Consider the following 21,068-nt stretch of genomic DNA (forward strand, 5'->3'; position numbering starts at 1 on the left):
CTAGTGCAAATGTATTTATTTCTTGCATCTGTGTGTAGTACAGCGCTCATATTACACAATTTCTAGTTGATTGATTGGGTCCCAAATAATTTTGCCCAAGTACTAGTGGTACAAAGCAGGTCTTGCATCTGTTATACGGCACTGTAAGTATTATAATGGACCGTACTGATTTTATATACAGTGCTGTATATTATCTCATAATTATGTGGCTTTCTGTTTTGTAGGTAAATATCTACATGTGGGTTTAGCTAAAGGAGTTAACATATTTGAGAATGTAATACATAATTTAGGCTCTGTGCACATGGCATCTGAGCCCTCTATTGGCAAATACACCCAGTATAGCTCCCGGCATAACCACCAAACGTATTTGGGCCTCCTGCGCATGAGCGTGTGCACCCCGTGGGGCAGCGGATCGCGGACCCATTCACTTTAATGGGTCAGCGATCCGGCTGTTCTGCAAAAAGATAGGACATGTTCTATCTTTTTGCGGAATGGAAGTACGGGACGAAACCCCGCGTAAGCACTCCGTAGTGCTTCTGTAGAGTTCTGTTCCGTGCTTCCGTCCCTCACCATTCCGCATCTCCGGATTTGCGAACCCATTGAAATGAATGGGTCCGCATCCATGATGCGGAATGCCCACAGAACGGCACCCGTGTATTGCGGATCCGCAAATGCGGTCTGCAATACGGCGACGGGTAGCAGACGTTCGTGTGCAGGAGGCCTTACAACGCTCTGTTCACCCGACAGGCATTCTTTTGGCCTCTGTTGGGCTGGGGTACATGGGTATACTTTTCATTTTTTAGATCAGAGAGCCATAGAATCTTTTTTTTTTTTTTTTTCTAATTTGAGTCAATAGGTTTGCCACGAATATGCCTATAACGCGGCGTACATTGGAGCTTTCCATCGGAGGTGCAAGTCAGGAAATCTTCCTGGCCTGTACCTCAGACAGGGCTCAAATGCAATGCGCACAGAGGCTTAGTTGAACAGGAAACCTTAATGTGAATTTAGCTGCCAGGCACCGTGACTCTTACTAGGCATGATTTCAGGTAGTCCATTGCCTTTTTTTAATTACCTGTCTGTTTTTGACGTAAAATGAAGAACGGTATTGATATTTCAGTTTAGACTGTGTAGGCAATGGTTTTTTATTTTTACTTTTCCTGCCTTTGATTTCTCCACTTCTGTCTATGAAACAGGTGGGGCGTTGAAAGACATTCTGCATAACGTTTTGTCTTGATAAGTCACCAGTTTATTTCTATACCATTCAGATTCTGCTTATGACCTTTACAACTGGAGGCTGTCTAATTCATTTCAGGTCTAAAATTTCTATATAGTTGGAAAGAGTTGAAATAATATTGCATCAGTGCCTTCCCTGATCTTCCACCTTAGGTTCTGCTGCACAATGTGTCAGGTAAGCACAACCTAAGGAAGCAAAACTCACATTATCATGTTGTCCCTTTTTTTTTTATTTTAAGGTTTGTGCTTTTTCTATGCTAAAATCTGCTCCACCCAAAAAAAAAAAGAAATGTCATGTGTTAGGGAGGTTTGTGGGTTGTTTTTTTTTTTTTATGTAGTAAAGGCACCGCAATGTTCTCCTGCTAGCTTTCTTTATACAGTACATGATGGCAGACATGATGTTCGTGGTTTTTATGCAAATTGTCGAACGAGCCAAGTATGATCTTGTTGTCTTTTTTTCATTCCTACGATCATTTGTTTCGTAATTTCTGAAACAAACTGTACCAATTTAGTCCTGCATAATTTGTAATTTTTTTTTTTTTTAAAGTTTCAAAATCCTACCTTCATTTTCACACACAGTGCTGAAGATGCTGCAAATCATAGCTCTTAATATCAGGTCCTGAGGTAGTTCCCACCCATAAGGCGGAATCCTTTCTGTGTATGCCATTGGTGAGCCGATGAGCATGGACCTAGAAGGGCTCATGTAGAAGGTAACACCGTAATAATGCATTATAGTGCAGACTGTCTTTTATCACTGTTGATGCTTTTCAACTGATATTTTTGCCCTGAAAAGTTTATCCTTTTGTGCAGTAGTGTTCATATTCTCATGGTTTATATAATCAATATTGAGCCTGATTTCTGAGACGTGTATTTTCTAGAAATTGAGTGTAGGACTGTTGTATTGTTTTTTTTTTTCTTTCTAAAGTGCACTGAATTTGATTGCATTTCTTCAGTTGAGAAGACAGAATTTAGATTGTTTGTCTTTTTTTTTCTTCTTTTCAATATTCTACGCTATGTATGATTGCTGAGTTGAGTGACATTTCAGAAGTTGTCTCCATTTTTTTTTTTTCTGTTGCATAATATTTAGCTCCTGACAAATAGGACTGTAATATTGAGCAAAATGCATTTTGTGCAGGGATTATTTACTGGTTTGCAGCATGTGTAAATGACACCAAATTTTGGAAGTGAAATGGTTGTGCATGTTTGGTGGGGTTTTGGCAACCCCTATTCCCTTCACAGGTATGCCCAGGTAAGTATACTTACCTGCTTACCTACGCTGGCTCCTATGCTACTCCGCTCACGGTCCCAGATGTAAACTTCTGCGGCGTCAAACTGTAAGTTGACATTTGGAGACCTGAGCGGAGTAGCAGAGGTCATCGTTGTGAAGCAGGTAAGTGTGCTTCCCTTTGTAGGTCTTCCCAGAGGGTTGCGGGTTGGCCAACCATCCCAAATGTGCACACAGCGCCCCCCCCATAATGTGGAAACTAGCTGGTTTTTCAGTCTGTTTTGTTTTTTTTATTTTTCAGATAATGTAAGATTGTTCTCTACGGCTTTATAAAAAAAAAAACACTCCCCCAAAAAAGACAAAATAAACCTAAACTTTTTGTTAGACCGGTTGCTTAAAGGAGGCCATTTTTTAAATTGATTGAAGTCCATCTCATGGCACCCCAGCTGTTTGAAGGGGCTGTGGTGGCCCACCAACCACTGGTGGTGGTTCTGCTTCGTCCCATGCCGCTACTAAAAGTTATAGAGCTGGGGTTCTTGTAATCGGTGAAGGGACGAGTCACTGGCCGGAGCACTGCAGCCCGTTTAAACAGCTAGTCATTGGGGGCGCTGAGATTTTGGTCCCTAAGATCTAATTTTGATGGCTTAACCTAAGGTGTCTCCATCAGTTTTGGACAACTAGAAAAGCCCTTTAAGATAACCATATCTGTAGTGACAGAGCTGACATTCATATGGAGAAAGTTATATATAAATTTGCTATAGCAGAAGGTGATCCTTTGTGTCTCCAGTAAACGTTTCTATCATAGATACGTTTTGACCACGGCCTGATGTATTTGTGCTATAGGATGATTGGTAGAAGTGGCACTTGGTCAGACATATTAAAAACGTAGGGTCTCTAACTTGTCTCTCATCATAAAATTATAGGGAATCTGTCATCTAAACTATTACAATGTGTGGCTAGCTGAGGAGATGGGTATCAACTATGATTACTACGTCTGAATTCCCTTTCACTCCCCCAGAGTAAACCTGCAAAAGGTCAGTGTGCCAAAATACAGCAGGGCTCCTAGATGCCCGTTTGGGTTGCAATTACAATGAGCATGGACCCTCATGCACTTTCCCCTTATCTGACATCTGTTTCCCCCAATCCTTCCATACACATCCTTGCTTGACTTGGCCAAGCATGCATGTGTTTTCAGTGTCTGGGCAGGTAAGGGATGGACTTTTAATGTATTTTATCTGCCCCGTCCTCCTCCTCTTAAGTTACTGGCAGATGAGTCTGGAAGCAACTTCTATCCCTGAGAAGCAAGGGATTGGGCAGTTGAAATCCAACATGCCCGTTCCTAATCTTCCCCGACATCTGTTGAGAGGTCCCCATACTCAGGTGGTCGGATTTGAGGAGGAAAAGGGAGCTCAGAGTTAATTCTATCTATCCACACGTTATAGTAGGTTGGGGGGGGGGGGGGGTTCATGGTGACAGATTTGGATAGTATGTCGCTTCTGTTTTTGCTTTTAACCTTTGGTCAAGGGTCTGCTATGACCAGTGGCTCCAGTTTAGCTGTATTATGTCTTTGATATTTGGATTAGTGTCACCTCCTTTCACACTAGACTTAGCTGCCGTTCTGTCACTTCCATCTGCTTCATGCTGCCTCTGCAGTGAATGGTAAGGTTCAAAGCAAGTAAGTCATTGCAGTATCGATTCTGTTCCTGCATGGAAAAGCCGATCATGTAGTTGTCACATACTCAGAAATAGATTAGTCTCTGACCCATTGGAGCAGAATCAGATGAGCTCTTTGGCATGTAGTCATTCCTCCTTTGTCCTTAAAGGGGTTGTCCAGGATTTTTATCGGTTGCCTGTCCTCACGGTAGGCCATCAATATCAGATCGTTGGGGGTTCGATGGCCCACTCCCCTACCTTCTAGCTCTGTTCAGTGGACAGAGCTTTGTAGGGCTGGAGCTACAAGATGACATCTGATCAAGGCGTCGGACCACCACCGATGCGATATAGACAGCCCATCCTGAGGGTAGGCCATCAAAATAGAAATCCTGGACAGACCCTTTAAGTCTTTCTTAGTAATGACTTGTATAGTGTTTTTGGACAGAGGGTACTAGTGGTGGTTTTTAATTTTTCTTGTTTATTTTATTTTTTTACCCCCTCCTATTTTCTAAGACAATTTGACAGATATTGAACGTTTTTCCAGTTTTCTCTATAAAGGGAAAACTCCTTGTAATTGTCCATGTATCAAACAAAAATTGCTCCATTATTGCAAGTGCTGTAGAAGTCTGTGCTTGACGAGGGCAATAATACAGCCACACCTTAGCATGTTGTATTGCTGCCGCAAGACCCAGGCCCCCTGCGGTTACCACTGAACTTGGGTTTCCGGCGTTGGGCTGGGTCTTACAGCGGTAATATGTTCACGTAAATCCAGTAGTGGGTTCAAAACACGCAAGGGGCGTAAGCTTTTCTATCATAGTTTTTATGCATCGGCTCCGCTCCAGGTTTTAGTTTGCCAATGCTGCTGCAAAATATTGATCGAAATAGGCAAGTGTGAGTGAAGCCTAAAGCACAAGTCGCTTAGAGAGAACACAGCCATTGACGGGGTTCTGTTCGTGACAATTTGCAGCCAATGTGACTTTCTTAGGATGATTTTAGATTGCCCGACTTGCTATATAAGTAATGCTGACTCTCTCACACTGTTTTCTCACCATTACATTATACATTCGGTTGTGGTAAGCAGTTTCCTATCTTCTGATGCTGTAAATTACTAACCCGGTAATGTATTTTAGTTTCTGCTGTGACTTGCTAACACCTAATAGTACAAGTATGGTTTCTATGCGGGTATCTTACCATTTGACAAATGTGCTGTCACATAAACATGTCAAACACGCCAGATGCCTTTCTGACGCACAATGTTCCCTTCGGAAGATACTGGTCCGTGTGTAAAGAAGATTGACGCCAGTATCTTGTTAAAAGCCAGTGTCCTAGTCAGCAGTCGTACGGATTGAGGTAAATTGCACTGATCTGTAGATGACGCATAAATGTTCTGTGCTGTAAAGTCTTGAATCCACAAAAGGTTATGATATTCATAAAACACCTTTTAAGACGATTTATTTCTGGTTCAGTATCCTGCCAATATTCTGTTTCCTATACTATATGCGTGTCTTCTAGTCGTGCACGTTGCTTGCAATTAGTTTTCAGACAGACTAAATTCTCAGAAATCACAGCTGACCACAGACTAGCTCATTAGCCAGATTGTGCTACCAGAAATTACATAGTTTTTGGTTATTTTGTGTATAAAAGCAAGGATTTTTCATTGTCAGACTAAAACCAGGGTGATATCCTGTGTACATGCCTTATGTAGAGACAAACACACGGTGAGTCAAGGCAGGAACTAATGAAGTATCTGTTTATATCTTGGGCTACTTTCACACTCGTGTTTTGGGCAGATCCGTCATGGATCTGCAAAACCGGATCCTTTACAATCATACAACAGCATGCATCAGTCATGGACGGATCCGTTTGTATTATCTTGAACATAGCCAAGACGGATTCGTCTTGAACACCATTGACTTACATTGCGTACCAGGACTGATCCGTTTGGCTCAGCTGCAAGCAGCATTTTGGTGTCCGCCTCCGAAGGGGAATGGAGGCAAACTGATGCATTCTAAGCTGATCCTTTTCCATTCAGAATGCATTAGGGCAAAACTGATCCGTTTTGGACCGCTTGTGAGAGCCCTGAACGTGTCTCACAAACTGAAAGCCAAAACGCCAGTGTGAAAGTTGCCTTAGGCTAGTTTCACATTAGCGCTAGTAATCCGGCAGTCTGCGTGCAGCAGTTTTCTTCCGGCCAATTCACGCCATGGGGCTGGGCAGAGACTTACAAGCTTCTGGTAACGTACAGAGATCCGGCAAGCTGCTGCTAGATTTCTACCGCTAGTATGAAACTAGCCTTAAAGGGGCTATCCCACATGATAAATGTCAGGTCATTGGAGGTCTGACCGCGGGGACCCCCAGCGATCCCAAGAGTGGAGTTCCTGCAGTCCCTTCTCTTTCAGTGGCGATGCGCAGGTCTGTGCAGCGTTCACTTCTGTGGGGCTGACGGTCAGCGTTCCATCAGTCTCATGGAGCAGTGGACCAGACTCTCGGGGATCCTTTCATTTTTGGGATTGCTTAGGGTCTCAGTGGTTGGACAGACTGCAATCTTGCAGTAATCGCCTGTCCTTTGGATAAGTGATGAGTAATTTTAATGGGAAGAACTCTTTAAAATGCTGGCTGCTATTTAGCACAGGGTGTTCTTTATATGGCTCCCAACTTCTGACTCTCCCTCCATATTTTTCAATTTCATAACTAAGGGAATGTTCTGTATAATGTGTCTAGGAAGCAGCATTGATAACTAATTAGAAATATGTCTGTAAAGATACATATATAGCAGGGGTGCACAACCTTTTTTGGTTGGGGGCCACATTGCCAGACTGAACCAATGACTAGGGTCGAACATCAAACTTATTGCCAACTGAAATACTATATTTGCCATATTGAATGTACAGTGTATTATATTTACACTTCCAGGACTCCTACCTAATGAGAGATGCATGTTAGCAGCCATAAGACATGGGCTTAAATGTCTATTACCAGATGGTTGTGGGCCGCATGTGGCCCCCAGGCCGCAGGTTGTGCACACGGATATGTAGTATATAGCCTAAAAAAGGTTGTTCAACCCTGGGGACCTTTTGTGCAGACCTTTTTTGTGTGATTCCCCTACCCTGCTGGTTTCTGGCTCCACTGCTTCCCCTCAGGCTCTGCAGGTTTCGGGTCTTGCTGCATCTGCATCCAGTTTAATGCAGGTCACGTGGCTGCTGCAGCCAATGACTGGCCACATGGCTGACAAGTGAGCTCTGCAGCGGCAACGTGACCCATATGTAACCGGATGTTATGAGAAGACCTGTGGCACATTAGGGGAGCAATGGAGCCCGAAGCCAAGCGTTGGGAATTGGATAAGTATGTTTCCCGCTGTTGGTTCCAGCCATGCTGTGGGGTCTGCAGAAAAGGTCCGAAGGGGTGAACATAACCAAGTTTTTTTGCTTTAAGGGGTTGTTTGGAACTTTCAATTGATGGCCTATCCTTGCCATACATAGACCATCAGTGCTTTGCTGCTGCGATCTCATTTTTGATAGTTATACAGATGCATAAACGAAGAAGGACCTCTTGCTACTCCATCGACTCCTGAGCATTGTCCCCTTCTCCCATTGATGATGCATTAGGCTAGGTCCTCGATTGAATGTCCTGGACAAGCCCTTTAACTTTTCTGTTCTGCAAAATGAATGAATTCTGACTTGGTTAGTTCTGTATGTGCGTAGGGTTGTATTGGAACCATTGTAGGGCTAGCGGATACGAATCGCTCTTATGATTTTCTAATCTTTCATGGAAGGCGGGTACAACAGCTGAATTAGCCAGTCTTGTGCTTTTTTTTTTATTTTTCTCCCTTTGAGTATTTTAACCAGCAAAAAAATATTTGAGGAACTGTTGGAATTGCTGATGTATCTGACAGATGTATATTCCTTTTCCTTTCCTGCTGTATGTAACATTGTACTCAATAAACATGAATGAATTGTCCCTGGTGGCATGTGATTCATTTCTGGCGTCTACGGCAGTAAAAACCCTTCTGCTTAAAGGTTAAACAAATTCTTTATTAGCAAATTGGATCAAAATACTCAAGAAGTCGCGTCACAAGATATTTCACGAACAAAATATTTATCGTAGAAAAGTCAGGTTGCTGACCCACAAAGGCAATTTAATACACTATAAAACGTTGGCTGTTCTTTACACTGTGCAGGCGTTTTCCTGTACACCCCTCACATCATCTATTCTCAAGTGCAGCAACGCATGCAACCTAGCGCCAGTACTACAGGAATGCCAGATTAATGCAGAGGCGCTTCTCGTGTCTCGGCCCGCTGAAGAAAGGCTGGTTTGCAGCGAGGGTCAGAAGGAAGTCTCCAGTTAAAGCAGGATGTTAATAGTCGTCAGCTAGAGCGAGAGAAGAGAGCAGAGTGAGAGAGAGACCCAGCGTGTTAGGACCATGCAATGACTTTCCAAAGCACTAACTCTTACTTTCAATGCTGAGGATGCAGCTGCTGGCAGCCGTGCCCCTGCTGTTCACTACTTTACACATATATTCCCCTTCGTCTTCCGGGAAGGTTTCAGGTAGGTAAAGACAATACGTTTCTCCCCTCTCAATATACTGATAGTCTTCACAGTCCTGCAGCGTCTCCCCTTCAAACCACCATGTTACTTCAGGCTTTGGCTCTCCGGTTATTTTAACAGTAAACCTTACGGGTTCTCCGTCTACTACAGACATGTTCTTCAAGGGTTTCTTAAACCAAGGAGCCCCAGAACGTGCAAGTTCTTCATCTTCATATTGTGAACCATTAACACTTGCCACCTCTTCTTCATCATCATCTTTTTTCTGAAAGAAACGTGCAGCGGTTAAATCCCTGCCAGTACAGAATTATTCCAGGTATTGAATATTTGCCTGGATGAAGAAAACGTGTGGGGAAGAGACTGACTCGTTTGGAAAGGACTGGAGCAGTAGCCTCTTAAGGGCCAGTTCACACGTGCTGATTTTGGAGCATTTCTGACTCAAAATCTGCTTTAAGGAAAAAAACTCCTTAAAACCGCCTCCTATTCAGTTCACTGGGAAGCAGCATGCCCTATCTTGAGGCAGAATCAGTGCTGAATCTCGAAATGAATGGGAAGCAGAAAAAAGTTTCATGTAAGTCCATGTGTTTTTGGGCAGATCTGCTTCAAAAACCTCAAGCTGAAAATTCAGCTGTGTGTTGAACCCGTTGGTTAAAAAAAACATGTGGATTCTGCTCTGATTTTATAAAAAAAATAATTAAAGCGTGTTTTTCAAAATCAGTTGTGTGAACTGGCCCTAACACAAGATGTCTGCAGATTGTTCCACTCTATAGAAAACTGTCCACAATAGGGAGGGGATAAGCTGCTGCAAGAAACATCTGTTGGTGTAGCTGGTTTGCCATGAGAACAAAAGGATTGGACATGTTGAAATCCAATATACTGTCATTTTTCACATCTGCCATTGGGATAGCCGAGACAACCCCGATGCCCAGAGTTGGCAGGTTCAGGGCTGTGGAGTCGGAGGCAATTTTGGGTACCTGGAGTTGGCAAAAATGAACCGACTACTAAATTTTAAATTGGAATAAAAAAAAGGCAAGTTTAAATGTCCTAATTCACAAAGTTATAATTAATAACTTCTCTACTGTAAGAATAAAGGCCAATGCATTCAAAAAGAACACGTTAAGTGACCCTGAAGAAGCTTTTCATATGCTTCACTATATGGCACGCAACGCACAGTTAAGGAGCGGCAATACTTATACTTTCCATTGTGTTGTGTTCCGCTGTTACAGGGAACGTTGCGCCCATGGTTAACCTCGCCTCTCACTGATAACAGAATAAGTAAATATGTTTTTTGCAGGACTAGAGACACTTGTATAAGTGAAGGGAATGGAGGGTCAATAGCTCAAGACTGAAACTGTAAACCATTTGAAAAACTGCTGTCATTCAGCTAAGGCGATAAAAACTTGTAAACTCAGATTGTTAGCTTAAACTTTAACCATGACTATGGGATTCTACTAGGAAATCAGGTTTTACAATAAATGCCCCTTCCCCTGCCCCGTCCTGGATCCTCCCACTGCACACAAAGGAGAAGGCAGCAGCTTCTGCCCAACTACCTCTCTGCTAGAAGAACTTGTTAATGACATGTATGTTGCCTTTCTTTCCTTCAAGGAATGTATAAAATACATTCGCATATTAAATACAGAGGAGTCGGAAGTACCAAAAACTGAGTCGTCAGTCGGAGCATTTATCTACAGACTCCACAGCCCTGGGCAGGTTCATGTTTGGTCATCAGAAAATGACCTGTTTTAAATCACATTTTTTTTAAATTTGATCATTTTAATTTTTCATGCCAATATTTGTATTTAAAACCCATAAAAACCTGTCATTGTCACACTGGCCACTATGCCTAATAGGCGCAACTACTTTCTTGGCCTTTTATAGTTCACTCTGACAGTGATATCGCTGTGTACAGATAAGACAGAATCCACCATTCACTAAAGGTGATGGTCAAAGCTTATCTGTCCTGGTCCATCATTACAAGTCGGTGTGGATGAAGAGGCTGCAGCGCTCGCCCCCGCCTCTGTTAATGCCAGCAGGAGCAGAGCTGTTTCTGCCCCCTCCCTGTTGATGTTACGGCTGCTATATAAAGACAGTTTCCAGTTTTCTATGCAAAAAATAAAATGATGGAAAAATACCTACAGGTGCTCACAAGTTATTTTGTACAGTCCTGTTGATGCTGCCAGGGCTTGCTGAATATGGTATTACCAATGCGGACTGCTACTCTTCCCATGGTTAGTCTCAACTGCTTAAACTTACAGCTTCCTGCATGCCCCCATTACAAGAGAATACTGTAATGTCTTCTGAGCATGCTCTGCTGGACAGAGATGGCGTCTCCAGGAAGGTAAGACTGGTAACAGAATACAACAGGATAGGCAACCTCCGGCACGCCAGGTGTTGTGAAACTACATCTGCCATCATGCACGCTTGCTTGGCTGTTCTCTGAACTCCCACAGAAGTGAGAGGAGCATGCTGGGAATTGTCATTTAACAGCTGGAGTGCCGAAGGTTGCTGATCCCTGGAATACAAGACCTATAATGGCCGACTGTGATGTTCTCCTGTGCATGCACACGACCGCTGATGCTGCAGTCACCGGATAGGACTGCTATGCTTTTACCTTTTATGTGCAAATAATTTTGAAAGATAAGAAAACCTGTTTAAGGCTACTTTCACACGAGCGTTAATACCTTCCGGTATTGAGCTCCATCATAGGGTTTCAATACCGGAAGTAAAAAAACGCTTCCGTTTTGTCCCCACTCATTGTCAATAGGGACAAAACTTAACTGAACAGAATGGAATTCTCCAAAATGCGTTCCGTTCTCATACCGGAGAGCAGCAGCAGCATGCTGTGGTTTGCTTTCTGTCCTGGGATGCTGAGCAAAACGGATCCGTCATAACCCACAATGCAAGTCAATGGGGACTGATGCGTTTTCTCTGACACAATAGAAAACGGATCCGTCTCACATTGACTTTCAATCGTCTTGGCTATGTTAAAGATTATACAACCGGATCCGTTCATAACGGATGCAGACGGTTGTATTATCAGTAACGGAAGTGTTTTTGCTGAACCCTGACGGATCCAGTAAAACGCTAGTGTGAAAGTCGCCTAAAACAAGTTGTAAGGGAGACCTAAAGTCCATATTGGTCTAACTCTGTATTATGACACCCATTGAAACCTATGGGCCTATACTGTACCTATGTGTGCATCTGTTTTATCCTTATCTTATAATAATACATTGTTCTATTGTTTCTGCTTATCTTGCCACACGCTGCTTTGCCATTTACATAAGGCCTTGTCCGGCATTATCATATATATATACACTTATCTACACTTATCTGCCAAAAGCATAGGCAACTCCAAGAGCTCTTAAAGGGCTCGTTAGCGATTATCAGCCAGTGTAATACACAAAGGTGATATCATTACAGGATTAGAATGACAGATAAGACCGGATCCACTATTCACAATAGGTGGATGTCAGCGCTTATCTATTCTTTTCTTGTACAATGACCTCTGCACAGGTCACACAGCATGCCTAGAAAACTCTCCCATAAAAGTAAAAAAATCTGTAATCAGAAAATAAAAACTGATTAGAAAAAGAAAGTATGTGCTGCTATAAGGTTTTAACTGGCAGGTATAATTTTTGGTGACCCATTTCATTTAAAGGGCATCTGTCAGCAGTTTTGTACCTCTGAAACTTGCTGACCTGTTACACGAACTGAGGCTAATTTGCATATATTAAAGCATCTTTCTCAGCGATGCGGACACATATGAACATGGGACCAACACAGATGTCTTCAGCTGCCAAGTGCACATGTAACAGGTCAGACAGTGTCATAGGTACAGAACTGCTGACAGATGCCCTTTGTGATGCTGACAGAACAAATATCACCAATGCCACTAAAATTGGAGCACCGTGTGCCAATAGAACTATATGGTCCCCAGATTATAAATCTGTAACGCTGACGTATTAAAGGTCTTTGTACCTTCTGTAAAGCAGCATCGATTTCCTTCTGTTCAAACTGCATCCTTAGGAGTTTCTGTTCCTCAATTCTTCTCTGTTCTTCCTCTTCCCGGGCTCTTGCCATCTGTTCAAATCGAGCCTTCATGTTGACCTTGTGCGAGAATGGAGCATTGCTTTTGACGACTGGTCTTACATCAACCTCCTCTTCCTGCAACGGTTAACAGAAAATGTAATACAAATTCTCTCCTCCAGAAGGAAGAAAACTGCCTCTAGTGCCGTCTGTAAGTAGCGACCTACTCTACAGTTAGCCAATCTGTAGATAGGGATTTCAGATTACTTGCTCATCTGTACGAAGCGGGGTACAACCTGTACTGAGAAATTACATGAGGATATAGGTAATTTCAAACAGAAGTTTTACTAAATACCATATTAAAATATAATGTCCCTTACAAGTGTGAAAAAAAAGGGGTGAAAAAATAATATATAAGATAAATAGAAATGATTGACCTCCCGTCGTAGCGATATACTGGTCAGTTCATGAGGTAGATAATGTCACATGAGATTCAGAAGACGGTGTCTGCTCGGGTCCATGGCTCTTGGACCTGCACCGCCGCTGAGATCTGGTGGGAAGCCTTGGGACACCTTTCCCCCCCCCCCCCCCCCCCACATCTTTCCCCTTAAAGGTGTTATCCCATCATAATGATCACTGTTAATGATTTGACAGTGATAATTTTTGTAAAAATATTTGATTGACAAATTTCCACCGTTTAGGATAAAATTCATCCCCACTTACCTCATTGTTGTCATTCGGTCTCCCCTGGTTACGGCCACCGCTCTTCTCCAGAATCCCGGTGGCCGCACTTGCGCAGAAGACTCCTTCTTTTCTCCCGGCCGGGCCGCTCGCTGTCCTGAACGCGCACGCGCGATGGTGACTTCTTCCCGGCCAGAATAGTGCAGAGCTGCAAAAGCGCACGCCGGCTCTGTACTATACTGGCCAGTAGTAAGTCACCATGGGGCGTGCGCGTTCAGTCTAGCGCGCCGCCTGGCCGGGAGAAGACTTCAATCAAGATGAAGCCAGAATCCAGCAAGTGAACGGCGCGCTGGCAGCAGGTAAGTATGAAAGGACGACGTGGGGATAACCCCTTTAAGGATAACTGCCCGGCAATTTGAATAGCGATATTCTCCAGCCACTGCTGAATGGGAATAGCGCCATACTGGTACCCGGAGCATATTTTTATCCTTATTAGTGGGTTTTCCCTTTATTTTATGCAGCCACTGATTTATGTTTTTGTTTCCACCGGCACCTTACAGGGGTAACAAAGGTTTTAGAGCTTTTCCTTTTATTCTGTCTATTCAATTAGCTTTTGCTTTTTCACTCTAAAATCCCCCTGATGAAACACGCCATGTTGGGACAGGAGTGAGGGTTCTTTTTATAGGGATACGGCCGCGTCAGGGATGGGTTCCAGGCGAGGTCGCCCCTATCGGGGCAGGTGCTATGTATTTGGGAGGCAGGGAATAATAGCCCCTTCCCCCACATCATATCGGGTGAGTGCCAATAGGGACAGATAGTTTTTGTCCTGAAAAACCCTCCATGGACCCGAGCAGACACAGTCTTCTGAATCTCATGTGACATTATCTACCTCATGAACTGACCAGTATATCGCTACGACGGGAGGTGGTAAGATCCAATCAATCATTTCTATTTATCATATATTATTTTTTTCACATTATAATGCCAATTTTATTATAGTAGTTAGTAAAAGTTATGTTTTAAATTGCCAATATCCTCATGTAATTTCTGAGTTAATTTGGTGGAGGTAATTGTTACAGCTGGAGTATCGGCTGGTACGAGTGTTATTTCATACAACCTGTACTGATGGAGGAAAGCTGATTTACATACTTTTCCCCAGGGAGCATTTCTTCTAAAACCCCTTACACCAGCTATATCTCCACATGGACAGCCAGTACTCCCCAAGAGCTGATTCATAGGCATTTCACACAGTCAACCAGTAACCTTACATAGTCATGGATTTGTTGTGCTCTCCTACCAAGGGTCTAGTCTAGGCAGACTTTTTGGCAAGAGCTGAATTTTCTTAGTTGCTCTATGCCAATATACAGCTGCCATATTGTGAGCTGAAGCTATTTTTGCAGTTGGCAGAAATATATAGATCCTATAAAAATTCTTATTGCAAGACATTGATGGCATATCTCTGGAAACTGCTCCATTCTCCAGAACAGGACCCCAGAAGTGAAGACGAGCACATTGCTATGGGTGATCCAAATAGCCGAGAGCACAACTAATTTTTGGAAGTCCCATAGTGGTGCAAAGCCGCCTATCCATTCACTGCTACTAGACTGACGGAAATAGCAGAGCTGTTTTCAAAACCCCAATAGTGCTGTGCTCTCCTTCACTTTCGGGGATGGTGGGATCCTCACAATGTCCGAGTTGGGAATACCCCTTTAAGCAGCAACTTAACTAGTCACAACATATTGAGAATCTGACCTCATGGAAATGTTCTGCTTCCCGTTCTTTCAGCTCTTCATCCGTGGCTTTCCTCCTTAACCTCTCCTCTTCCACTTTTTTCTGTATTTCCTCTTCAGATAGTTTACCAATTTTCTCAAATTTGCTTTTCAAGTTTTTGGCTTGGATGGATCCAGTCCGTTTCAATTTGATCAGTTCTTCATACTCTGTGCTTAAAACCTCATAGCTTTCATTTATTTCTTCCTGCTCCAAAAGAGAAAATGTTTTGATTCCGGTAGAGTATATACAGCAACTTAGATCATTCCCTATTGGGAGAATATTGTTGTAGACAACTGTTGGAAATGTTTGCAGCCTTTCCTCCCTAAAAGGTTCATTTGAGTCGCCTAATGGTCATGATATATTTCGATGGTGTGTAAATTTATTTCATACAGAGATGGGGGGCACTTTCGCATTGCTATTGTTGGGGAGGATATAATTCACTTGCAACACATTTCACTTATATATTATTTCTAACATTAATTTGTTTTCCCTTAGTCTTAAGAGCATCACAATAATGGGGTAATTCTGCCCCAGTGACTTGTAGGACAGGTGAAATTTGAATTAAAAGAAAAAAAAATAGGGACAAGGGGAAAACATATTGAATATGTGGAGTGCCTACTTAAATTTCTTGTTTGTTGTAATATGTTTTGATATATTAATAAAGATAAATAAAAAAAATCCTTACACTATAACTACTCCACTGGTTTGTTTAACAGTTTGGTGGGAAATGTATGTTGCTGTTCAGGACAAAGGGAAACAAGATTAACATTAGAAATCATACCTTCTATCTACATTTTGCCAGAAAACATAATAATGGGGAGTTAGCCCCATAGGGAGGATCCTCTTGACACTCAAAGGTTGTCCCCTCCCCAAACTCCACTGCCAGTGTTTTATAGGAGGAGAGGAGAACCGCTACTAGTGAGAGGACCCTACCAAACAAAAGGCCATATTGCCTCTCACAGGACATCATCCTTGACATAGGCATGAAAAATACGGTCCCTGCCACAAAGGTAAGTGGAGAAAACACATAATCTACCTGGAGGACTAAAAAAAAATGGAGAGAGAATAGTGGAGAATTTATAGAGTAAGGGAGGCCTTTACTTAGTTTACATTTTTAATTAAACATTCTATCTGTTCTACCAGTTCACATGGCAGAATTAGCCCATTATTGTGCTGCTCATAGGATGTAAGGGAAATAATGGATTTCTAGAAAGTCACAGAAAATTGGGCTGTGTAGAATATAGAAGGAACTGTTAAAATGATTCATGTCCTTAAAGGGGTTGTTTACCTGCCCCAGGGACCTTTCGAGCAGAGGCCCCAGATTGGCCAGACCTGTGGAGGGGATCACAGTTACTTGATCTCTACCGCTCTGTTCTGGCTCGTTCACTGGGTCACGTGATGGATGTTGACACGGATCACAAGGTTGCCGTAGGTTCGGCTATGCTGGAGGGTGTGTCCAAAAAGGCCCCGACTGTGAATAACCCCTTTAAGCTTCGAGTCAAATCATCGCTGTATTTTAGCTTTCTTACTACTTAAAGGCTACGGGCATTTTTTATGATTGCATTTTACTTATTTTGGGTAAAAATCTTTTTTTTCTTAGTCTTTATTAAAATATTCAGCTGTTTTGAGATTGCAGATAGAGGGGATTTAAATCTGTCTCACTTCTCACTCCCGTCAGCTGACTGCAACTGTCTTATCTCTGATCTCCTGACCTCATGAACACTCATCGGTTTGATATGAGTGTTTATGAGGTCAGGAGATGAGAGATAAGGCTTCACATGAGCCCTCAACGGATGGGACTGAAGTGATAATCTGCCTGCAGATTATTATTTTTTTAACCCTTGTATCTCAAAAAAGGCTGAACATTTAAAAAAAAAAGACCAATTGAAAAAATTATTCTTAGTCCAAAATGAGTAAAATGCAATCATACAAAAAATTGTCCCAAAGGTGTCCATAGTCTTTAAAAAGGATACTGCAGAAGATCTGGTAAACCAATCTTAGATTGCTATAGGGTTCAATAATGGTCCAAGTTCTCTTATGTAGACCTGTGAGAGGTGGGTCAGCAGCGATAGCTGTGGTCTGAAATTTCTGACATTTAGACTTTTTGTAGAATTTACATTAACCTTGTAAGCCAACACTACCAATCATCTTTTACAAATGTGCCGCCCCTACACCTTCATCAGTAAATCTCACCTCTCCCATTTCCTCTCGTAACTGTGCAAACTCTTGTTTCTCAAGTTCGAACTTTTGTTTTCTTTCTTCCTCTTTCAATCTCTTCTCCTCCTCCTTTTTGTGTTTGAGCAGTTCTTCAAACTTGATTTCCAGTTTACCTGGGGCAAGAGATTCTTGAGAAGTGGTTTTGCTCAGTGGCAAGCCTTCTTCATCTGGTTCCTGGAGAGAATACGTAAATCAATTAAGGTGGTGTATGGACGACCACAATGGCATCTGCACCGCCATTAGCTGTCCTGGAAGAAATCATTGGCATCTAGAAATAATACACTCAGTGACAAAAATAAAATAATGCACCCAGATAGAAATGTCAGTTTGCTACAAACCTCAGTATACAGTTAGGCAGATATGTAAAATTATTAGACATTGAGACTAGAGATGCGCAAATTTTATAACGTGAAATTCACTCATCTGTAATTGAGACTTGCCACAAGACGGCTTAAAAGTGCTGCCCTATAAAAGGCTCTCAGAGGCTACTTTTGGGTAGTGTACCTCTTGGAGAGAGCACTGACTGCTAAACATGCCTCCACAATAAGAGATTTTGCCCAGTTGGCAGAATTTGAGAGGGGTCACATTACTGGAATAAGAGAGAATTTCCCACTATGTAGTCTGTTATGACCAAGGGTATGCACACATGATGAACAGCGGATGTCCCAGACCGACCACCCGAAGAGAGGATTTTGATCACTTGACTAGCACGAGTAGCTACCACAGTGTTGTGGTTCACCATCTAGGCACAGGTGGCACCTTCATTTACACACCCCTGTCTCTGCCCAGACCATTTCCAGGCACTTTGCAGAATAAAACTTGCTTTCATGGTGCTACAATGGGCTCCATAAAAAAAAATGCAATAACTTGACAAAGAGAGCATTTGCTTGTTTGTCGGGTAATCGGTGGCACACTTCCCACGGGCAGTTGTTGGGAACAAGAATTCATAGAAAAGCCCATGTCCGATGATTCCTCATTTTTTGGCTGGCACCAAAAAAAAATCTTTAAAAGTTTATGCCCGTGACATTGGTGGCATATTGCTAGGTTATGTCAAGGCCTAATTCACACTTCAGGGATTTCAACCAGGTGCTGGTCCACAACAAAGAGCAGATGCACCTCATTTCATAATACTTTATCACTGCTTCTGGTTTTGGCTCACAATCATTTAAGTGTGAACTAGGGAAGAGAACACCACATGCATGGCCTCCTCTCCATTCACTGCTATGGAACTGAGCAGGTATAGAGGCGAATGGAGGCTGGCCATGATTGCACAGAGTGCTCTCCTCTTTAGGGGTCTGTTATGGAGATAGGTACAGGTCCCACCTCTGGGACCTGCTCCTATCTGACATTGGTGGCACATCCAAGCGGTATGCCACCAATGTCTGAGATGGGAATACATTTTTAACTTTGTCTACATGACTGACATGGACCTGGCCCTGTCGTTCCTGGGCTCAGTGAGGGCCTCCGTGAATGTATCCTCACCAGTCTGGCTTTTATGGTGCGTCTAGATGATCTACCAACTCTTTCAAGGCAGTTATATAAAATAAAAAGTAAACCTGAAAGTAAAAAAAAATACTAATATATAAATGATATATATACTAATATATAAATGATAGGTCGGAAACTCCTCTAAGGCCCCACGCACATGACCGTGTGCTGGCTGTGCCCGTGCTGGAGACTGCCAATTGCGGTCTGCCATCTGCAGATGCGGACCCACTCACTTGAATAGGGTCCGCGATCCACACCAAATAAAAGTAGCGCAGTTAGAGGCACTTACAGAAGAAACACGGAAGCACTTCAAGTCAACGGGTCTGCATCCGTGATACGGTGCGCACACACCCTATGCCCGTACATTGTGGGCTGCAATACGGCACAGACCTGCTGCAGTCGTGTGCATGAGGCCTCACCCTTGTTTTCTGTCCTATGTCCTGACTGTTCAGGTTCAGCCTTGTCATAGGGACAAAAATCCTACTTTAACAGCAATTACAGTGTTAAAAAAAAAACAGGGTTAGAAAAAAAAGTCTTGCAGAGAAAGTGGGAAATGGAATATTCGAGTCCACTTAATATTTGTTAATAAATGACATTATGCAAATTAGTGAGTTAATGTTAGAAATTGACCTTGGTTGAACATTTCTTACTTTGCATGCGTCACAACTGTCCAGGTGAGAACACTCCATATCCTGAAGAATATTATCTTGGTCTGGGCTCTTAAAAAATAATTTGGAAATTGGTTGCTTGGACAATAAAACAGAATTATTCCAGGTTTGCAGAAAGCACATCTGTCACCCATTGCAAAAAAATCAATCACATTTGGTATTTTTCTTGGAAGATCCTCCAAGATATTCTAGTCCAGGCTTGGGTCCATGACACTATGGCCCTCTGCATAATGTGTGTGCCAGGAAAAGTATATTCCACCGTATGCCTTTCCCAATACTCACAATCACTGCTTTGTTAGCTCATTGTTCCAAGTACATTAGCCCTTGTCACTGTGAGAAAACCAGAGTCACACATGTCAATCTCTGCTCAGTTCTACAAGGTTAATGCAGTGCTTGGAAGGTCAAGAGATGTACACCACTTAATTTTAGGATTTTATGAGACAGAAGTCAATTTTTTAACATATTATCTAGACCACTGTTTCCTCAAGGACCTTAATAATATAGCCATAAGGGCAGGTGCTCCGAGCTATTGACCTCCTTATCGGGGGTCGACAAAGAAGAGCAAAAAAAGATCTGAAATGTCAGAGGAGGCAAGTTGTGTCGCAGGGCTTTGGGGGCATAGATGTGCATTGGCAAAGCATGCTCCTATGGTGAGAATTGGTTTCCCGGTCTTCACACCCGGGCTACATTTCTGGCAAGATGTAGGACTCCTCAATGTGTTTAGATGGACTTTGTGACTGTAATGTGGTCGGGTAATGTAGACCAAATTTGTACTTGGGAATATTAGATATTTGCTTTATGTATCTTCCAAAATTATCTGGGTCGTACAACAGAAATCTGGGTCATCCTAGACAAGAACTCTCCAGATGCTTAGATAATAATACATGCCCATTTTCAGACTCGGACTATGAACAAGCAAGCTGGTCATATAGACCCATATGCGAGGATAGAAACCATAACTAGATTTCAACTGGACAAGTTGGAAAACATTGAATTAATAAGTGATTCCATACTTTTATAGACTATACTGGAATAGGTGTTCATTGGGGGTAAACACATACCATGGTTTTTCTAGCCTCGGCAAACTGCTTCCTCTCTTCCTCCAACCTCTTTCGAGCCTCCTCCTCCGCCCTCCTATGCTCTGCTTCTTGTCTCTGTTTTTCCAGTTCTTCAAAGCCTAATTTCAGTTTTCCAGGGGTAGTATGTTCTTTTGGGAGTTCAAGTCCGTGTGCGTCTTCATCATTGCAAGCCTGCATTGCAAAAGTAATACTCTTAGAACCTGTAATGTGTCTATACCGGGGCCCTGGAAACCATCACTCCATGGGCACTGCAACACTACAAAGGTGAAAACACTGGTTATTTTAGTCGTTCTTGTATTTTCTCACGTGGGAAAATGCAGTTATTGTAGACGGTCACGAGAACAAACACGGTGCATTCACTCTCACATGGGTCGGTGTACTCAATCCGTGCTGACGATCTACAGCTGTAGCAAATGTTAACTTGACGCTATAAATTGAAGCAATGTTGAAGTTTGACGGCACCGTTTCTTTAGCGCAAGTTGCCAT

At 42.6% G+C, this 21,068-nt stretch overlaps 1 protein-coding gene across 12 annotated transcripts in view; it reads right to left on the minus strand.

Annotated features, from left to right (window-relative positions):
* Positions 1-8,121: 8,121 nt before the first annotated feature.
* NEXN (nexilin F-actin binding protein) overlaps positions 8,122-21,068 on the minus strand; it is a 40,631-nt gene continuing 27,684 nt past the window's right edge. For 8 of the 12 annotated variants that reach the window (XM_040406770.1, XM_040406767.1, XM_040406765.1 and 5 more), the window contains 7 exons: positions 20,565-20,753; positions 19,486-19,554; positions 17,324-17,521; positions 15,113-15,334; positions 12,632-12,817; positions 8,564-8,918; positions 8,122-8,479 (listed from right to left, as the gene is read on the minus strand). In XM_040406770.1, the coding sequence (XP_040262704.1) occupies positions 8,466-8,479; positions 8,564-8,918; positions 12,632-12,817; positions 15,113-15,334; positions 17,324-17,521; positions 19,486-19,554; positions 20,565-20,753 (1,233 nt within the window). In that variant the 3' untranslated portion in view covers positions 8,122-8,465. Of the gene's footprint in view, positions 8,919-12,631; positions 12,818-15,112; positions 15,335-17,323; positions 17,522-19,485; positions 19,555-20,564; positions 20,754-21,068 lie in introns of all 12 variants that reach the window. The other 4 variants (XM_040406777.1, XM_040406766.1, XM_040406772.1 and 1 more) reach the window with 2 other exon arrangements.

Source organism: Bufo bufo, chromosome 9, assembly GCF_905171765.1.
Source record: "Bufo bufo chromosome 9, aBufBuf1.1, whole genome shotgun sequence".
NCBI classification, from domain to species: domain Eukaryota; kingdom Metazoa; phylum Chordata; class Amphibia; order Anura; family Bufonidae; genus Bufo; species Bufo bufo.